General features: G+C 50.4%; 2 protein-coding genes across 2 annotated transcripts in view; both read right to left on the reverse strand.

Moving 5' to 3' along the window:
• The window catches only part of LOC134007294 (microtubule-associated protein 2-like), a 15267-nt gene extending 12643 nt beyond the window's left edge, over positions 1-2624 (reverse strand). The window contains exon 1 of the mRNA XM_062446646.1: positions 201-2624. Coding sequence (XP_062302630.1) covers positions 201-2508 — 2308 coding nt within the window. The 5' untranslated portion in view covers positions 2509-2624. The remainder of the gene's footprint in view (positions 1-200) is intronic.
• LOC134007847 (basic salivary proline-rich protein 2-like) lies at positions 2516-16799 on the reverse strand. Its single transcript, XM_062447563.1, has 7 exons — positions 16512-16799; positions 10766-10849; positions 6534-6731; positions 5611-5685; positions 4218-4424; positions 2610-3248; positions 2516-2571 (listed from the first exon to the last, which is right to left on the reverse strand). The coding sequence occupies exons 3-7, from the start codon at positions 6703-6705 to the stop codon at positions 2516-2518; spliced, it is 1149 nt and encodes a 382-aa protein (XP_062303547.1). The 5' UTR covers positions 6706-6731; positions 10766-10849; positions 16512-16799.
• Between the last annotated feature and the right edge of the window lie 325 nt (positions 16800-17124).

A 17124-nucleotide genomic window follows, 5' to 3' on the forward strand; every position in this document is an offset into this window, starting at 1 on the left:
CAGGAGGATCTCCTCATACCCAGTCTGACACACATTCAAAGACACGCTGCGATAAGCTGAGAATGACTCTGGACTGATGTTTCTTAGGTGCAGTGGTTCAAAAGCGTCTTTTAGGGACGAGAAATTAAACAGTGACTGAACTGATGTGATGTCACTAGTTGACCTGTGAACGTTTGACTGTGCACTGGGTGGCGTGGTACCTTGGGAGTCCAACCAGCCACTGTCTGTGTCCAGCATGGAGTCGCCCACGGTGGTTTCATCATTGGGCTCAGGATTACGCTGGAGAACATCTAAGATCTCCTCCACCTCCACCTTCTGAGCCAGCTCCACAGACACATCCACCTCCTTATCTTCTTCCCTTTCCCCCACCTCCCCCACCTCCCCCACCTCCTCCTCCGCCATGTCTTCCCCTCCCTCCAGGGTTTGGGGAGGTGGCTGGTCGGGGAGGTGAGACTGGGAGGAAACCTTTTCTCCCGACGTAGCATGTGAGGATGCGTGCCCGTCATCTTCATGGGATTCGTCTACCATATCTGAGGATGCCAAGAGAGATTTGCATTTTTCCGCCCCCTCCTCCACCACCTCCACCACCACCTCCTCCTCCACTTTCTCCATGTCTTCCTCCTCCTCCACTTCCTCTTTCTCCTCGCCCAGTTTCTCGCAAAGCACGGGGCTCTCGACTTCCTCCATGACTTCCTGTTGTTCCTCTGCGACTTCAATATCTACGCCATCTTCCTCCTCCTCCTCTTCCTCCTCCTCCTTCATGGCCTGGGGGATGATGATGATGGATGGAGATACCTGAGATATCACAGTCACAGTTGATATGTATCTTCTAGGCTCCCTCACTTCCTGCTTGTTTGCTGTGCTGTCCTTGGGTGGTGTGAAGGATTGTTCCTCAGGTGCACCTATCGTCTCCTCTTCTATAACGACGTCCAGTGGTGAAGCTGTTTCAGATTCAGGTTCGTTTTCCGGAGACGGATCCTCTTCTTCATAGCCTTCTCCAGACGTCTCCAGGGTTGGCATCTCGATCTTCTGGTTCTCCTGTTCCGTCACCACAAAGACCCTCGGAGAGTCCGGCCCAGAAGTCTCCAACTCTGACGGTTCACTTCCCTGCTTCTCTACTGTCTTCATCTTCTCTACGTGTAAAACTGTCTCTGATTGGCCGACCTCATCCTGAGGTTCCTCCCGAGGGATTGGCTCTGAGGGAGTTGGGGGAGCACCATTGGGCAGGGACAAGGCCTGCCTCCCCTCGCTGTCTGTGTTGAAGGTGAAGGAGGAGTCAGGAGGCACAGGGGAAGCCTCTCTAGAGACGTCCTGTTCCACCTCCACCTCCGGAATGGCCTGGGTCTTGATGTCTTCTGTGAGTCCGCTCTCCAAGCGGAACTCCGTCAGGCGCTCTTTGGACGGAGTCGCCGGGATACGCAGGCGGTCCGGTCTCACACCGCTGGGGACGGCTTTCTCCAGGATCACGCTCGACTTGGCCAGTCCCACAACAGCGTCTCTCTTCTCGGTGACTTTCTCCGCATTTGTACCAGGCATCTCCGAGCAGTCTATGTTCGGAATGTTCTTCATCTGATCCGGCTGCCTTGTCTCCAGCCTCTCTTCCACACCTTCTTCCCCAATCATTCCCAGCTCCTCCTCGCTGTCCACGTCGGTGGAGGGGAACATCTGGTGGCAGGTCTCCATGGGGCTGTGAATGTCAGCAGGTGAGGGCATGGGGGCGGAGTACTCACTAAACACACAGTAGCCCAGCTCGTCCTGCCTGACATCTAGGCTCTGACCCACCACCCTGGAGGCCTGGGTATCCAGAGCCAGCTTGGCCAGAGAGCAGCCCACCAGAGAGGACATATCCACGGGCATGGATCCCCTCCTCGCGTGGTCTAGCTCTCTCCTCTCCAGGGCTGATTTGGGCCCTAGCATCTCAGGGACATCCCTGCTCTGTCTGGTCGCCGGCTCACTGAATAAGAAGGGTAATCCGGGGGTTGTTGTTTTCGTTTCGGGAGGCCCGCTGGGGGTGGTGGTGATGGGTAACGCTATCTCTGGAGTCCTGGAGAGGAACGGAGGCTGGTCTTCCACTGGTGAAGATTCAGGATGGACTGGCAACTCCACCGGACTTTCACTGCTGAAGCTTGAGGTGTCTGGATCTGGGAGAGAGGAGACCCTTGACTTGCCTTGCTGCCCGGTCTGACTTTCTGAACCAAGGGAAATATTCACAGAGAAACTTCTCTGCTTCAGTGTTGGTTTGGTTCGGGAAGCCTTAGTCTCCTGATCCTTGTTCTCTGAGGCTTCTTCTGTGGTTTCAATAGAGGCTTCTTCTGTGGTTTCAATAGAGGCTTCTTCTGTGGTTTCAATAGATCCACTTTTGGTACACAGTCTTCTTTCAGGGTCGGAATCGGCACCATCCCCCCTGACTTCCCCAGGGTCTGTGGCTGTGCTGAGTTCATAGTAACCCTCCGGACGTTCTGGTTCCTGTGCACAGCTTCGGGCAGACGTCTCAAAGTAGGCAGTCATTCCGGACTCATCGTCCTTCAAAGCCCCCGGTGGATCTCTGGAGTAACTTCCAATCTTTAAAATCTGCTCGTCCAAAGCCTCCTCAGCATCAGAGATGGTACAATCGAGTTTGTTTTTGTTTTCCTCGTGAGGCGATGGTTCTTCTCCTGACTTACACGGTGTAGCTTCACTTCTCCCATCCGGACCTCCCTCACCAACCCCCATATCCTCAATCTTCAGCTGAGCTGACATGCTTCTGGCTGTCTTTTCAATCTCCTCCACCAGAGGGCACTGCTCTGCTGTGGTGCCGGGGCCCTGCATGTGCAGCTTGGACACCATGCTGGTGAAGTCTTCCTCCGGCAAAGGAGACGGACTCCTCTCTGCTCCCTCCGGTGTTTCTCTCTCACTCTCAGGGAGCTCTGGGCTGCACTGTGTCGGCGCCCCCTCTGGATGAACGCCTGCCGTCGCAGGCTCTCCTGTCAGATCCCCAGCAGATCCTTCTGGGCTGCGCTGTGTCGGCGCCCCCTGTGGGAGAACGCCTGCCGTCGCAGGCTCTCCTGTCAGATCCCCAGCAGATCCCTCTGGGCTGCGCTGTGTCGGCGCCCCCTGTGGGAGAACGTCTGCCGTCGCAGGCTCTCCTGTCAGATCCCCAGCAGATCCCTCTGGGCTGCGCTGTGTCGGCGCCCCCTCTGGGTGAACGCCTGCCGTCGCAGGCTCTCCTGTCAGATCCACAGCGGATCCCTCTGGGCACGGCTGCGGGGCTGTAAGGAAAGCTGCAGTAGTCTGGGGCTGAGCCGCGTAAAGCCTACTTCTGGGTCCCCAAGCTAGGGGACACAGACAAGGACAGTCTCCACCAAGCACAAGGCACAGCACACAGCAGGCCGTGTTGGGAGCAGAGGACCGGGGGGGAAACAGCTCCAGGATGGGTAGCGTGCAGGGCAGAGATGACAGCATGAGGAGCGTGGCGATGACGCAAGGCGGGAATGTGATCGGTACATTTCCAATGGATTGCTTTCGAGTGAATTCATTGGAATTTATCGTTAAAGAAATGGAAAGATTCGATTGATATAGAAGTCCAATTATCAGTGTTTTTTTAATCTTATTTTAATGCTTTAATTTGATCCCCAAGAAGTTGACCAACAAAATGTTAAAACCTTGGATTCAACTGAACCTCATGAGGGTGATAAAAAACTATAGCATCTATAAACCAACGAAAACAGACATAAAATATCCAAAGTTTGAAATGAAATGACAGGAAAATGACGCTAGCAACAAATTAAACAGATATCACTTCAGACCCAAAGCAACACAATAAACAATACTTGACATTTTAAACCACAAAGTCGGTAAACTGCAATGCAGCTGGCCAAAACGATGCGAGATGACAGTTCAACCAGCTGGCAGTGTAACAACACTGCATCGATGATATAAAAAGCACAACATGGTTTTCCTGCTCGCAAATGAGCACGCCGTTATTGCAGCCTCAGCAAAAAACCCAGCAGGGAGATAAGGAGAGCAACGTAACATTAAAAACAGCGCAGCTAGCTGTGCCAGGCAGCCAGCTATTGTCCCCCAACAGAACAGCAAGGCCTTCTGCCTACTCAGTGGACAGCGAGACACAAGCATGCAGACAACTGTGGACAGACAGACGGATAAACACACACACGCACACACACACGCACGCACACACACACACACACACACACGGAAATCCAAACGTCCACACACACCTTCCTGAGATGTGGTGTCCAGCTCAGATTGATGGTTTGCCCCATTGAGGGCTTCATGGCCCTCCTTGGCCTGCTGACAGGGCAAAGCCTGGGACTCTCCTACAACGTCAGCCCGCTCTAAGAGCCTGTCTGCCGGCTGCTCCTCCTGCTGGTCTGGGGGCTCCTCCTCCTCCACAGGGGGAGCAGGGGCCTCATCTACTCTCTCGTCTTCAGGGAGGGGAGGAGGTGGACGAGACAGGGACAACAGGGATGAGGAGGACATGGAGGAACACCAACGAGACACTTTCAGCTCTTTACTGAAGACCTTATGGAAGCAAATCAGTGACATCATGTTTTGAACTGGTGTATGATATTGAATTATTCAACACTTAGGTTACCACTAAGACATTTGAATGTATGTAACTAATAATAATTGTTTAAATATGTCCTTTCTGTGGCATTGTCAGGATCCTGCAAGGGTGCATACTATACATGCTTAGAGAAGAATTTAGTTTTTTAGACAAGCTTTGTGTGAAGCTGTTTCATGCAGTGATGAAGAGATGCGAGTGGTGCATCTGAGTTTTGATAAGCATTAGTGAAGTATTTATCTCAACGTAAAGTAGCAGTGGGCAGAGCTGAAAGCACTTCTGTGACCCACAGCAAGTGTAGATCAACAGGAGAGAGACGTGAGGAGAGAGAGACAGAGAGGAAGAGAGAGAAAGAGAGGAAGAAAGAGAGAAAGTGAAAGAGAGGATGAGAAAGAGAGAAATAGTGAGAAAAATGTATATAGAGAGAAATAAGCAGGTGCTCAGGGATGTGCAGTACATTCAGGGAGACGTTTTAAAATAACCCAGAGAGGAGAACCAGAGAGGAGAACCAGAGAGGAGAACCAGAGAGGAGAACCAGGGAGGAGAACCAGAGAGGAGGACCAGAGAGGAGGACCAGAGAGGAGAACCAGAGAGGAGAACCAGAGAGGAGAACCAGCAGGAGGACTGAGAGACACCATGCACGGATCAGGATCAAGGGATTCAGGAAGCAGCATCCAGATACACAAGGTGACACAAACAAGGTGACAGGAACAAGGTGACAGAGACAAGGTGACAGGAACTTGGGAATGTGAGGAGAAGAGAGCAGAGGAGGTGGAGGCCTCATGCATGTGCCTGAGTCCTTTCCAGGCGTGGAAGAGAGCTATTCTCATCTCTTGATATATTTGATACTCCTTTATTCAAACACTTTCACACACACACCCTCATCTTCTAATCCTTTCACCGCTTGTTGGTTTCTGTGGTTGGGAGTGTGAGGACAGAGAGGAACTGTGTGCAGGTGTGTGTGCCTGGGATTACGTGTGTGTGTGTGTGAACATGTGTCAGTGTGGGCGTGGTGTGTTGGCATGTGTGTGTGCGTGTGTGTTTACCTCGTTCCATAGGTCCAGTGAGCTCGGTGGATGGGGAGGGGGGAGGGGAGGGGGGCAGGTTGGTAGAATCGTCCACTGCGGAGAGACAACACAGAGGAGACAACAGAGGGATGGGAACAGACACACTCCAGATGTGTGTGTGTGTGTGTGAGAGAGGGCTTTCTACCATTACATTACACCCCTTGTGCCACACAGATTGGATTATTGGTCATGCTCTTCATGCTGACTCATTTCATCAGTCTTCCTCCCTGAAACCCTGAAAGCGAATCTCTCCTGCTGAGGTCAAACTAAGAGATGTCTGACAGGGCAGAGAATCACAGAACACCAAGACAGACAATCAGTCACACACACACACACGCATGCGCGCGCACACACACACACACACACACACACACACACAACAGACATCCAGGTGTGAACACATCCATCACCTCTATAAGTGATGATGCCCAGGCAGATGAACGGTGACTTAACAGATCTGGGACTGAGACAGCCATGATAAACCCTGTAACCTTGGCGACCCCAGGTCACAGTGTGTGATACTCAGAGAGCTTGCTCTTTGCCTCTAGCTCAGTCCCAGATACCCAGAACATCCCCATGCACCTGCAGCTCTGTTAATTACTGACAGCTCTGGAGAGACTGGGGGGCTGCGATACTACAGGGGAGCATACTACCCTGTAATATACTACCTGTAGCATAGTACTGGTTAGGATACTGCCTGTAAGTTACTGCTTGTAGCATATCTGGTTAGAGTACTACTGTTTAGGACACTGATGGGTAGCATACAACTATCTAGGATATTACTTGTTAGCAAACGACTTGTCGGCTAGTTCTGGAGTAGGAGTTGTCTGTGTTGACACCTGCACACCTGTCTTAGAGGTACACGGGACTGGGCCAGTGTCTGGCAGCAGCATTTAGCTTACCTGCAGCGCCCGCGTGCGTGCCGGCGTCTCCATGGAAACCGTTCTCCCTGTGCGAGTCGGTGTGGGAGGAGAAGCCGTTCTCCCTGTGGCCTGCAGGGGGAGCCCCGGGGTCCTGGCCCCCGTTGGAGGACCAGGAAGAGGAGCTGTCCTCGGGCTGCCGACTGTCTGCCATGGCCGAGACACTGGACCTTCACTCTGCTGGAGAGAGGGAGGAGGGAGGGAGGGAGCAGGGGGGGAGGGGGAGGAAGGGAGCAGGGGGGGAGAGGGAGGAAGGGAGGGAGCAGGGGGGGAGGGGGAGGAAGGGAGCAGGGGGGGAGAGGGAGGAAGGGAGGGAGCAGGGGGGGAGGGGGGGGGGGCAGCAGGGGGGGAGAGGGAGGGAGGGAGCAGGGGGGGAGAGGGAGGAAGGGAGGGAGGGAGCAGGGGGGGAGGGGGGGCAGCAGAAAGGGGGGGGGAGGGACAAATGATAATGATAAGTAACAGTATCAAGTGAGAAATGGCCTGTCTAATCTCTTCAGTTGGCCGAGGACAAGCTGCATTGAGCCTGTCATTATGCCAGTCCACCACTAGGGGGGGTGAGACATTAACACAACCCAGGGCTGTGTCTCTTTGTCTCCTTGCCCTGAGACACAGACAGACAGTCAGACAGTCAGACAGTCAGACAGTCAGACAGACAGACAGACAGTCAGGTTTTTCAGACAGTCTTGGCAGAGGACCAGACTCTGTGAGAACCCTCTCCCTCCCCACTACCCTCTGAGAGAGGAGAATGGCTGCCATGGTAACAGGTGGAGTCTTCTAGGGGTCTCACAGACGGGGTTGACAGGTCTACCAGTATCACACACACACACACACACACACACTCATACACACACACGCTGCTTGACTCATTATCATAACACAGCAGCTGCAGCAATCTTCTGCATGGTAGACTGTCAGCCACTGTTCAACACTACTCACACACACACACACAGCACCCTCTCTCTCTCTCACACACTCTCTGTATCCTCCTCCACACACCCCTCTCTCTGTTTGTCTCTCTCTCTCTCTCTCTCTCTCTTTTTCCCCCTCCCTTCCTCTTCCCTCCAGCCCCCTCTTGCCCCTCCCTCCCTTTCCCCCCTTCCTTCCTTGAGGGCTGGGTGTTGGCATGATCACAGTGATTTAGGCTCACGTCTGCTGCAGTGGGCTGGAGAGCAGAGGAGAGGAGGAGGAGGAGGAGGAGAGGAGAGAAGGAGGAGATGAAAACGGCTTACTGAGGATTGGGAGTCTGCTAACTGCTAAGAGGCATCACATGAGCTCCTGTAGCTCTGGAGAACCTGTGTTGTCAGCGTGTGTTAAAGGTCTGATATCTGACTGTAAACGTCACAGCAGAAGGATTTTCTCTTTCTTGGCCATGGTTACCATGGACACACCAGGACGGCAAATCAATTTCATTTTATTTCATATTCGATTTGTTTTGTCACACAATTTTATCCATGAGCCCGCTTTCCCTCTCCCTTTAACACACACATGCATGTACACACACACACACACACATATATATATATATTTCTTGCCTCGCCACCCTCCAGTTCTGCCTCTACCAGCCAACACTTCTTCATGCCAGCCTGGTCTAAGAGAGTCTGACAGTTCTCTTACACACACACACACACACACACACACACACACACACACATGCGCGCACCCATCAGGCATTCAGCAGTGTCGCTGTGTGCCAGGGTGGGGCACCTCTCTGGGCATGTAGAAAACACCCACACAGTTACCGAGGGAACAAGGTCAGGGCCTCGCATCTCACTGTCAGGGTTCTGGAAACTTCTCTCAGTCAACAACTGCTGAAGGACACAGACAACACAGGCCAATAATTCTGCTACTACCTTCCTACTAGCTCTCAACTGATTTTAAAAACATGCTGTGGGGAGTCGAACGCTTTGGGAATGTAACATTCGCCGCTTCCCATTCCTGGTCAGGGTTGGTGAAGTCAGGCAGAGTGCGGTATCCAGAGCCTGTCTCTTCCTATCATCTCTGGTGCTGTCTGTGGGCATGGCTCTCTGTGACCAGGACCGGCCACCCGGCCCAGCACAGACAAGAGGTCGGGAGGAGAGAGAAGAGAGGGAGGGGGGACATGGAGGACGGAGAGAGGACGAGATTGATGGATGGTACGAGATGGCTAGCTTTAGGGCGTGGTGAGAGGATTCAGGCTTCCCCACAGACCCATGAGAGAGAGAAGGAAAGGGAGGGAGAGAAAAAATAGGATCTTCCTTCCTTCTCTCTCTCTCCCCCTCTCTCTCTTTCTTTTTCTCTCTCTTTCTCTTTCTCTTTCTCCTCTTTCTCCCTCCCTCCCTCCCTTCCTCTCTCTCTCTCTCTCTCTCTCTCTCTCTCTCTCTCTCTCTCTCTCTCTCTCTCTCTCTCTCTCTCTCTCTCTCTCTCTGTCTCTCTCCCTCTCTCTCTCTCTCTGTCTCTGTCTCTGTCTCTCTCTGTCTCTCTGTCTCTCTCATTATCTCACTCTTTCTCCTCACCCCCCCCCCCATCCTCTCTCAGGCCCCTCCCTAACTGGGTCAATCATTATGCCTCCTCAAGTTCAGCTCATCGGAATGTCACCACCCATTTGGAAGACGGAACCCCAGCCAGCCAATCACAGCAGGACAACCTGTCCCTAATCCGCACAGGCTCCTCCCACCTCCTAACACAAGCACAGGTCTGGTGATCCTCTGCACAAACATCGCTGACAATTCCAGAAGCTGCATTTGAGGATAAAATACCATCTCATGTTTCTGACAACTCTGCTGTAACACCTGCAAACTGACTTTTGTGTCAGTGGAGAGTGCATGGACAGCATAACCAGAGCAGAATTAGACCCCCCCCCACCCCACACACACACACACACACACAGTTTGGTTTTGGACGGGGATGTGGCTCTTATTGTGCTGCAGGTAACTCCCTCCTAGTGTGTGTTTGTTTGTGTTAAAACAAGAGCTAGTTCTTCATCCCCTCCGCTAATTACAATGGTTCATCTCATTAGATCTCCAAGCAGTCAGTGACCGGAAGGATTGTTGCTGGATTGACCCATTATGGCTGTGAGCGGGGGGTGAAGGGTTCATTCATAGGGTGGTTTGATACTTTGATACCGAAATCTTTCCTGTGACATACATTTCAAACTCGTTAAAACTATCTATTCCTGCTGAAAGGAGGGGGGAAAGAAATCAGTCCAGATATCCTGTTAGGTCAAACAGTTGCTTAGTTGCAGTGTTGATACTCAGCTATTGGCTGGCCTGTGGATGGGAGAGGGCGGGTCTACCTCACACGTCCAATCAGGTGATGGAACTGACACCCCTGTTACCACAGAGACGACCGGGCAGAAACACAGATGTGCGTTTTCACACGAAACTACTTGCCTTGGGGGGAATGTAAATGTCAGAGGACAGAGATGCAAACTAGTTCTGTGTCAGGATCGAATCTAAGTCCACAGAACCAGACGTCTAGTTCCCCTGAAGAACCGTAGCCATAGTGACGTGACCTTTCCTCAAGTAGGTCAAATGGGTACAACCTGCAGCCTCTCTCGACACAAATGGACGCTAAGTGAGTTTGAATTGATCCAGTACTCAATAGCTGGTTACACGTCAATGCTGTGTGTGGTCGGTCGAGGTCCTCTCTCTCTCTCTCTCTCTCTCTACCTGGGTTGAAATAGGGCTAGGTCATGCTAATCTCACTGCTGTGTGTGTGTGTGGTCAGGCTGATCTCACAGCGACTGATCGGCAATGCGATCAAGTTGACAACTCTATGGCTGGAAGAATCTTATAACGATCTCTGAACGTTTATTGCAGTACTCACATCCGTGGAAATACAGCACATCTCCAGCAAATGATTCGAGGTTGAGAGAAAAACGTTTCGACTGAACACATCTCAACGGAGCTTTCAAAACTCCCGTCAAAAGCCAGCAACATCCTATTCATGAGATCAACATCCCTGTCACTCCTTCTCATGGCACACCTCATTTAACCTTCATACCCATGAATGCCCCTTCACTGTTGCTTCAAGGCTGTATGACTCAAGAGAGAGAGAGACGGATGGGGAGAAATGCATGCTGGGAGGTTCAGGAGTCAAATACCCATTCGACTGCTGCATAAACTAGTGATCGGGCCATGTAGCGGTTCACAATCTGCAAGGGTAAAGGAAGGGCAACAGGAAGTCAACAATCTGAGGGCTTCGGACGCCTCTTCCACATCCCTTTCTGGTCTTACCTGATTGGTTGCTTGTAGACCTTGATAGCTTGGTTCAGAGATGTGGGAGGCAGGTGATTGGTGAACACAACTTCCTGGTCACACCTGAGGAGAAAGAGAGAGAGGACACACACACATTATAAGGCTGTGATTACACATGACACAGGACACAGAGAACACACACACACACAAACCCCAGATAACTCACAGGGCAAATGCGACTCAGAAAACAGCTCCATTCATGTCATGTCCAATGTTCGTCACTCAGATTGCGTAGTCATTCTCTGTTTCCTACTCAAGCCTCTTCATTTCTCTCTGTGGTGCCCACATCCATCAACAGCCACGACCACAACCATTTTACATTTACATTTAGTCATTTTAGCAGACGCTCTTATCCAGAGCGACTTACAGTAAGTACAGGGACATTCTCCCCGAGGCAAGTAGGGTGAAGTGCCTTGCCCAAGGACACAATGTCATTTGGCACGGCCGGGAATCAAACTGGCAACCTTCCGATTAATAGCCCGATTCCCTAACCGCTCAACACCTGCTTCCCCTGTTGCTGAGCATTCTCTCACACACAAACACACTGCAAATTGTTCGGCTTGCCAAGATTAAAAATGTTAGTTCTGGAAATATAATATTTATTATCTTTGTCTTAATGTTTCAAAAATTATTTACTAGTTTCTATCTTTTAATTTGTGGTATATTGTTAAGCCTACTTATTTCTAGACCGGAACCAACTTATTTTAAGATATGTTGTCGAGTAAAATTATCTGTCCATGCTGCAAGATAATTTCACTCGTATAAAGTAATTTTCTCCCCCCCCCAGGGCCCCCCTCCACACTCTCCCTTTACAGTCGTTGAAAGGTTCCAGTGAGAGAGTACAGCCCCCAGTTCTAGAAGGAACACCATGGCTTTGTGACACGTGACCCCCTGTCACCCGGACTCAAGGTCACCCAACTGTCGGTGACGACAGACCCGGTCGTGAGCCAGCATCGGGGCTTGGATTCCAGAAACAGCAGCAGCCAGGCAACTACGGTATCCAGGCAACCAGCCAGGCAGGCAAGACATCCTGCCAGATAGACACCCCAGGCCTCAGTCTGTCCAGGAGGCCGGCTCCACATCTATCACCAGTAGCAGCCCCACACACCCAGCACCAGACCCTAACCCTACCCCAACACCAGACCCTAACCTTAACCCCAAACACACATACAGACCCACCAGATCTAATCAAATCAAATGTATTTATATAGCCCTTTTTACAAGCAATGTCACAGAGGGCTTAACATATGCCCATAGAACTGCCCCTCAACCAACATAAACCCTCACCTGAGTCATCAAGGAGTCAAATTCAGCATTGACTTTCACAGGGGAGACTTCAGCCCAGACTACGTTCCTCTTAACTTTGGCTTCATTCAAATCTGGTAGCTGGACAGTGAGTGTGGAGGATTCTGGGATTGTCCTCGGGGATCAGCCAGGACTTAGCCAAGCGCGGGTAAATGCAGATGTGTGAGTTTACCCAGCTTCTGGGAGCACAGTAGTAACACTGCATCCTGTTCACGTTAAAGTGTGGAGCAGAGGGGAGGGGCTTTTTCTGGCGCCTGGACCCTCTCTCTTTCTCTCTCTGTCCATTTCTTGCTCTCTCTCTCTTTCTCTCTCACTTTCTCTCTCTCTCTCTCTCTCTGCACAGATGCCATCTCTTCTCTGGGGAAGGAGGAGTGTGATTTATCTAATTTTAGGTTGTATGGAAGGAGACAGGATGGAGGGCTGGACTCTACAACAAAGAAGAGCTGTGAGATTTGTCCTATCGATGTGTGTCAAATAACTGCCCATTGTCCAGCGCCAGCCTGCCAAGTCTGGGTCTGACCCGCCCTCATCCCTCTGACCCGCCCTCATCCCTCTGACCCGCCCTCATCCCTCTGACCCGCCCTCATCCCTCTGACCCGCCCTCATCCCTCTGACCCGCCCTCATCCCTCTGACCCGCCCTTGTCTCATCCCTGAGGGACTGAGGCCAACTGGGTTAAAGAGAACGAGGGAGAGAGAGAACACGAGCGAGAGAGGAAGACATAGAGAGACAGAGAGCAAGAGAGGACTAGAGCGAGAAGGAGGGAGAGAGAAGGAAAGAGAGAAGATCAGAAGAGAAGACCTAATCTGAAGATCTTCCTACTGCTTCTTCCTGTCGGTACAATTTCTGGGGAAATTGTAGGGTGTGCTTGCTTGCGTCGGTTGCACAGGGGTCCGTTTTTGAATGACATTTTTACAACTGATATTTCTGTATATTTTATATAAAAATGCATACTTATTATTTATTAAGATTACATAGATTTAAAAGCATTTTTTTTTGCTGCTCATTTACAACTGAAAATACGAGTGAAGTGTAGAATGAAATAGATGTCTTCTCATTTCCCCTGCAAGAGGCAGCCTCATCGTTGAATCAAAACGAATAAATTTGGCAGACCGGTGTAAAAATTTACCTAATCTCTATGACTTAAACGTCATTTTAAGTTTTTCCCTTCTCATGATATTTTCAGGCATTTAGCCTACTCATTGCATTCATTCATTAATAAAGAACCCCCTTTGAAGATTATTCTACGACGTTACCCGGCAGTAGAAGATGGAATCGCGATTCAAACAGTACCATCTTCTAACTGAAAATATGCCCCCAAAAACGTAAATAAGCTTGACATTTATTTAGTGGAAAATCGCTTTCATAAAAAGCTCACTGGTAGCGATCATTGTCAGTAACAACGCAAAGTGCGATATAGCCCTGTGTGGAGAAGCTGCCCCGGTAAATTGTACTACTACGGTACAGTACTAGACTACTGCTGTGTTCGTCTTGGTAGCGATTGCGTTGGTTGAATTGGATTTAACGTTCCGTTGTACGGTTTAGGCTGAAATTAATTATTTTCATGAACAGATTGACAAAGTTTAGGCTGTGGCAATGAAGTTAAGGTTAGCAGTTAGATAGACTTTTGATTTAAGTAAGGGGAGTGCCGAACATGTTCTGTCGCCGTTTGACTTCCTACAGCTGTGTACTAGATGTTTTTGTAGTGTCTCGCGTAGGCTACAGCGTTGCAGTGAGCAACACTGGTTTGAAACCACAGGTAATGATAATTTCACCCACAAATCGTTTACTTGTAATGTAATGTCATAATAAATCCTTCAACGAAAATGTATTTGTGAGGAATGTTTATGTTAAAGATTGAAAACAGATGCATCATCGACCACTGTAGTGTGTGTTGCCCGGGCAACAGAGGCTAATGTCATGATGCTAATGCTTCAGTGAAATAGTAGACTACCGTTTCCAAAAGTAGATGTGGGCCTACTTCCTTAATAATATCAGCTAATATTGTACATTACATTTCATAATTGTGTTTCACATCACAAAGTAAAATGAGTAAATAGTTATCACCCTGGCCTCTTTGCTTGTGGCGTTTCTGCAGCTGCCTTGCAGTAAAGCTATAGTTAGCCTAGCTATCCCCCAAGTTAACAGATGTGAAACGAATGTTCTGCTACAGGTAGTCACGCGTGTTTTCGTGACGTTAGTGACGTAGTAACGTCAGTGACTGTGGCTAGAAAATTAGCCACAGTTAGCTTCACTTTTCACCACAAAAACGCAATTTCTACTTAAACCATGCAACGGAACGTAAATAAAAATACAACCAACGCAATCGCTACCAAGACGAACCTTTTGACACCGCCGTTGTGTATGTAGTCCAAATATTGACTGATCCTTAGGGGGGCGAAAATAAACAATAATAAATAATAAATATATATGTGAGAGAACAAAGGTTGTGCCCTTGCCGAAGGCAAAGCACACCCAATGAAACCTCCTCTCTCCACGGGGGAGATGAGATGCTCCAGTTGAAGCAGCTCTCCCTTGTTGTCTCAGTGTGTGGTCGCTGACATGTTCCAGGGAGAGGGGAGGTGTTTTAAGATCTCTAAAGATAAGATCTCTACAGATAATGAGGCCTTCTTATCCAGCCTGGACTCATTCATTAAGAAGTGGGAGGCATGGAGAGTAGCGAAAAACACACACACACACATACACACGAACACACACACACGAACACACACCTACACACACATGCTCAATGTGACTATGCCTTCCCACTCACCTTCAACAGCAGGCATATTCTCCATTATGTCTGCCTCCGTACTCTTGGCCCTGCTCTCCCTTTACTTTTCTCTCTATTCTTGTCCTTCACTCTTTCCTCCCTCGCTTCTCTCCTCCGCTCTCCTCCTCTCTTTCCTCTACCTCATCCCTCCTCTCACGGTTGATTCCCTCCACCCTCTATCCTCAGCTTCCTCAAGTCTATCCCCGACAAACCTCCCCTTCTCCTTAGTGTGTGTGTGAGTGTGTGTGTGTGAGTGTGTGTGTGTGTGTGTGTGTGTGTGTGTGTAGGGAGGCATGGGGGCAGTCCGCAGTACTCTGACAGGTTGAAAAGTGATCGTGCTGACAGCAGCTCTCCAAGTTTGAGGACACAGCCTCTCCTGCCCTGTCCAAACACACACACACACACACACACACATACCACGACCCCGCACTGCTAGCATTTGCGTGTAGTGATCCAGCAGAACACACCCACAGCCTACAGCTTTATCTTTTCAGTAGGTTATGTAAACTACCACCTGGTGCATAGCCACAGACACACACACAAGCACACACACACAAATACAGAGCTCCAGGCTACAGCTGCTGTACAGTGTGCAGGCAGGTGTCTTAATGACTTGGAATGTCCAGCTCCCACACATCAACATTGAAACACACCCGGGAACATGATGTTTCTAATAGAGGAGCCGGGAACATCATGTTTCTAATAGAGGAGCAGAGGGTTTTCACGCCCCTCAGGTCCTGGAACTCTCTGAGGTCAGAGTGGCTGCTGGCACAGTGCCAGACATTTCAATCAGAATCACCCATTGGCAGAGTGTGGGTGAGGGAGGGTGCACAGGGCCTTGTTTGTGTCCCTGAAAAGAGGACACGTCCCCTCAGATGCCCCCCATGCCCCCCCCCCCCCCCTGTGCCCGCCCCTCCTGCAGCCTTGCGTGTCAGCCCTGTGTTCCCAGGAAGGAGACAGGCCCTGGGAGCAGCCAGAGAGGAGACAGGGCCTGTCACTATGGATGTGACAGCTATCCTGCCGGCTCTGACGCTGCATTACACACACACACACAGAGTGCAGACAAACACAGATACACACACACACACACACACACACACACACACACACAAAGCAGACACACACACATACACACACACAGCAGACACACACACACACACACAAACACACAGAGCAGACACATACACACGCACACACACACACACAGAGCAGACACACACACAGAGCAGAAACACACACATACACACACAGTGGGCAGACACACAAGCACACACACATAATCAATGCTGTCTAGACATAATCAGTCGCATACAGAGCTAACCCTCTGCACACACAGGTCTGTGGTAAGACCCCTCAGATACTGAGGAATCCTCCCGTCCTGCAGTTCAGAACAAAACATGTTCGTCATCCTGGTGTTCTCTAACAAAGAGCACAGAATTTGCTTATCCAAACACCTGCTCTCCTCTGATCTGCAGAAATGCAGTGGGAGGAGAGAGAGGCAGTCAGAGAGATGCTAGTAGAGAAATAAAATAGCTTTTTGATTTTACCTACCGACATCTCTAACAAAGGACAGACACACTGGGCTTGGCTAACAGCTGTCCGACTTCATACACACACACACACACATCAGAAAGAGAAGACCTCTTACCTGACAGGGAAGGGTAGGTATCTGCTCTCAGTGTGTACAGTAGACAGGGTAGGAGTCTGAGAGAGAGAGAGAGAGAGACGGAAGGAGGGAGGGAGAGAGAGATGGAGGGAGGTAGAGAGAGAGAGAGAAAGAGAGGCAGATGAGAGTCACCCTGGTAGCTGAGAGACCGACAGATCTTTTCACCTGCTAGCGGACCGGCATCCTGGTACTGTGACTCGCATACACACACACACACACACACACTCCTCGACCAGTGAGAGCAACAGGAGGGGAGGGGGAAAGAGGGGAAGAGAAGAAACCAAAAATAGGGGGATGGGAGGAATCTATCCATTGATGAGTGAGTGAAATGTGTGTGCTCATGGAAATGTCAATGCTTACAGGATCCCTCCACTCACACTCAAACATCCATGTTGATCATATGACAATCCTAACAGGGAGAGAGAAGGAGAGATGGAGAGAGAGAGAAGGGGAAGGAGGGAGGGAGGGAGAGAGAGAGAAGGGGAGGGAGGGAGGGAGGGAGAGAGAAGGGGAGGGAGGGAGGGAGAGAGAGAGAGAGAGAGAGAGAGAGAGAGAGAGAGAGAGAGAGAGAGAGAGAGAGAGAGAGAGAGAGAGA

Source organism: Osmerus eperlanus, chromosome 21, assembly GCF_963692335.1.
Source record: "Osmerus eperlanus chromosome 21, fOsmEpe2.1, whole genome shotgun sequence".
Classification (NCBI taxonomy): Eukaryota; Metazoa; Chordata; class Actinopteri; order Osmeriformes; family Osmeridae; genus Osmerus; species Osmerus eperlanus.

Excerpts from the sequence above, each read along its gene's own strand:
- LOC134007847 (XM_062447563.1), bottom strand. The coding sequence starts at position 6,705 with ATGGCAGACAGTCGGCAGCCCGAGGACAGCTCCTCTTCCTGGTCCTCC. Across the intron at positions 5,686-6,533 it reads CACGCACGCGGGCGCTGCAG|TGGACGATTCTACCAACCTG; the intron begins GTAAGCTAAATG and ends GTCTCTCCGCAG. Across the intron at positions 2,572-2,609 it reads AAACAAAAACAAACTCGATT|ATTTTAAAGATTGGAAGTTA; the intron begins GTACCATCTCTG and ends TTGGACGAGCAG.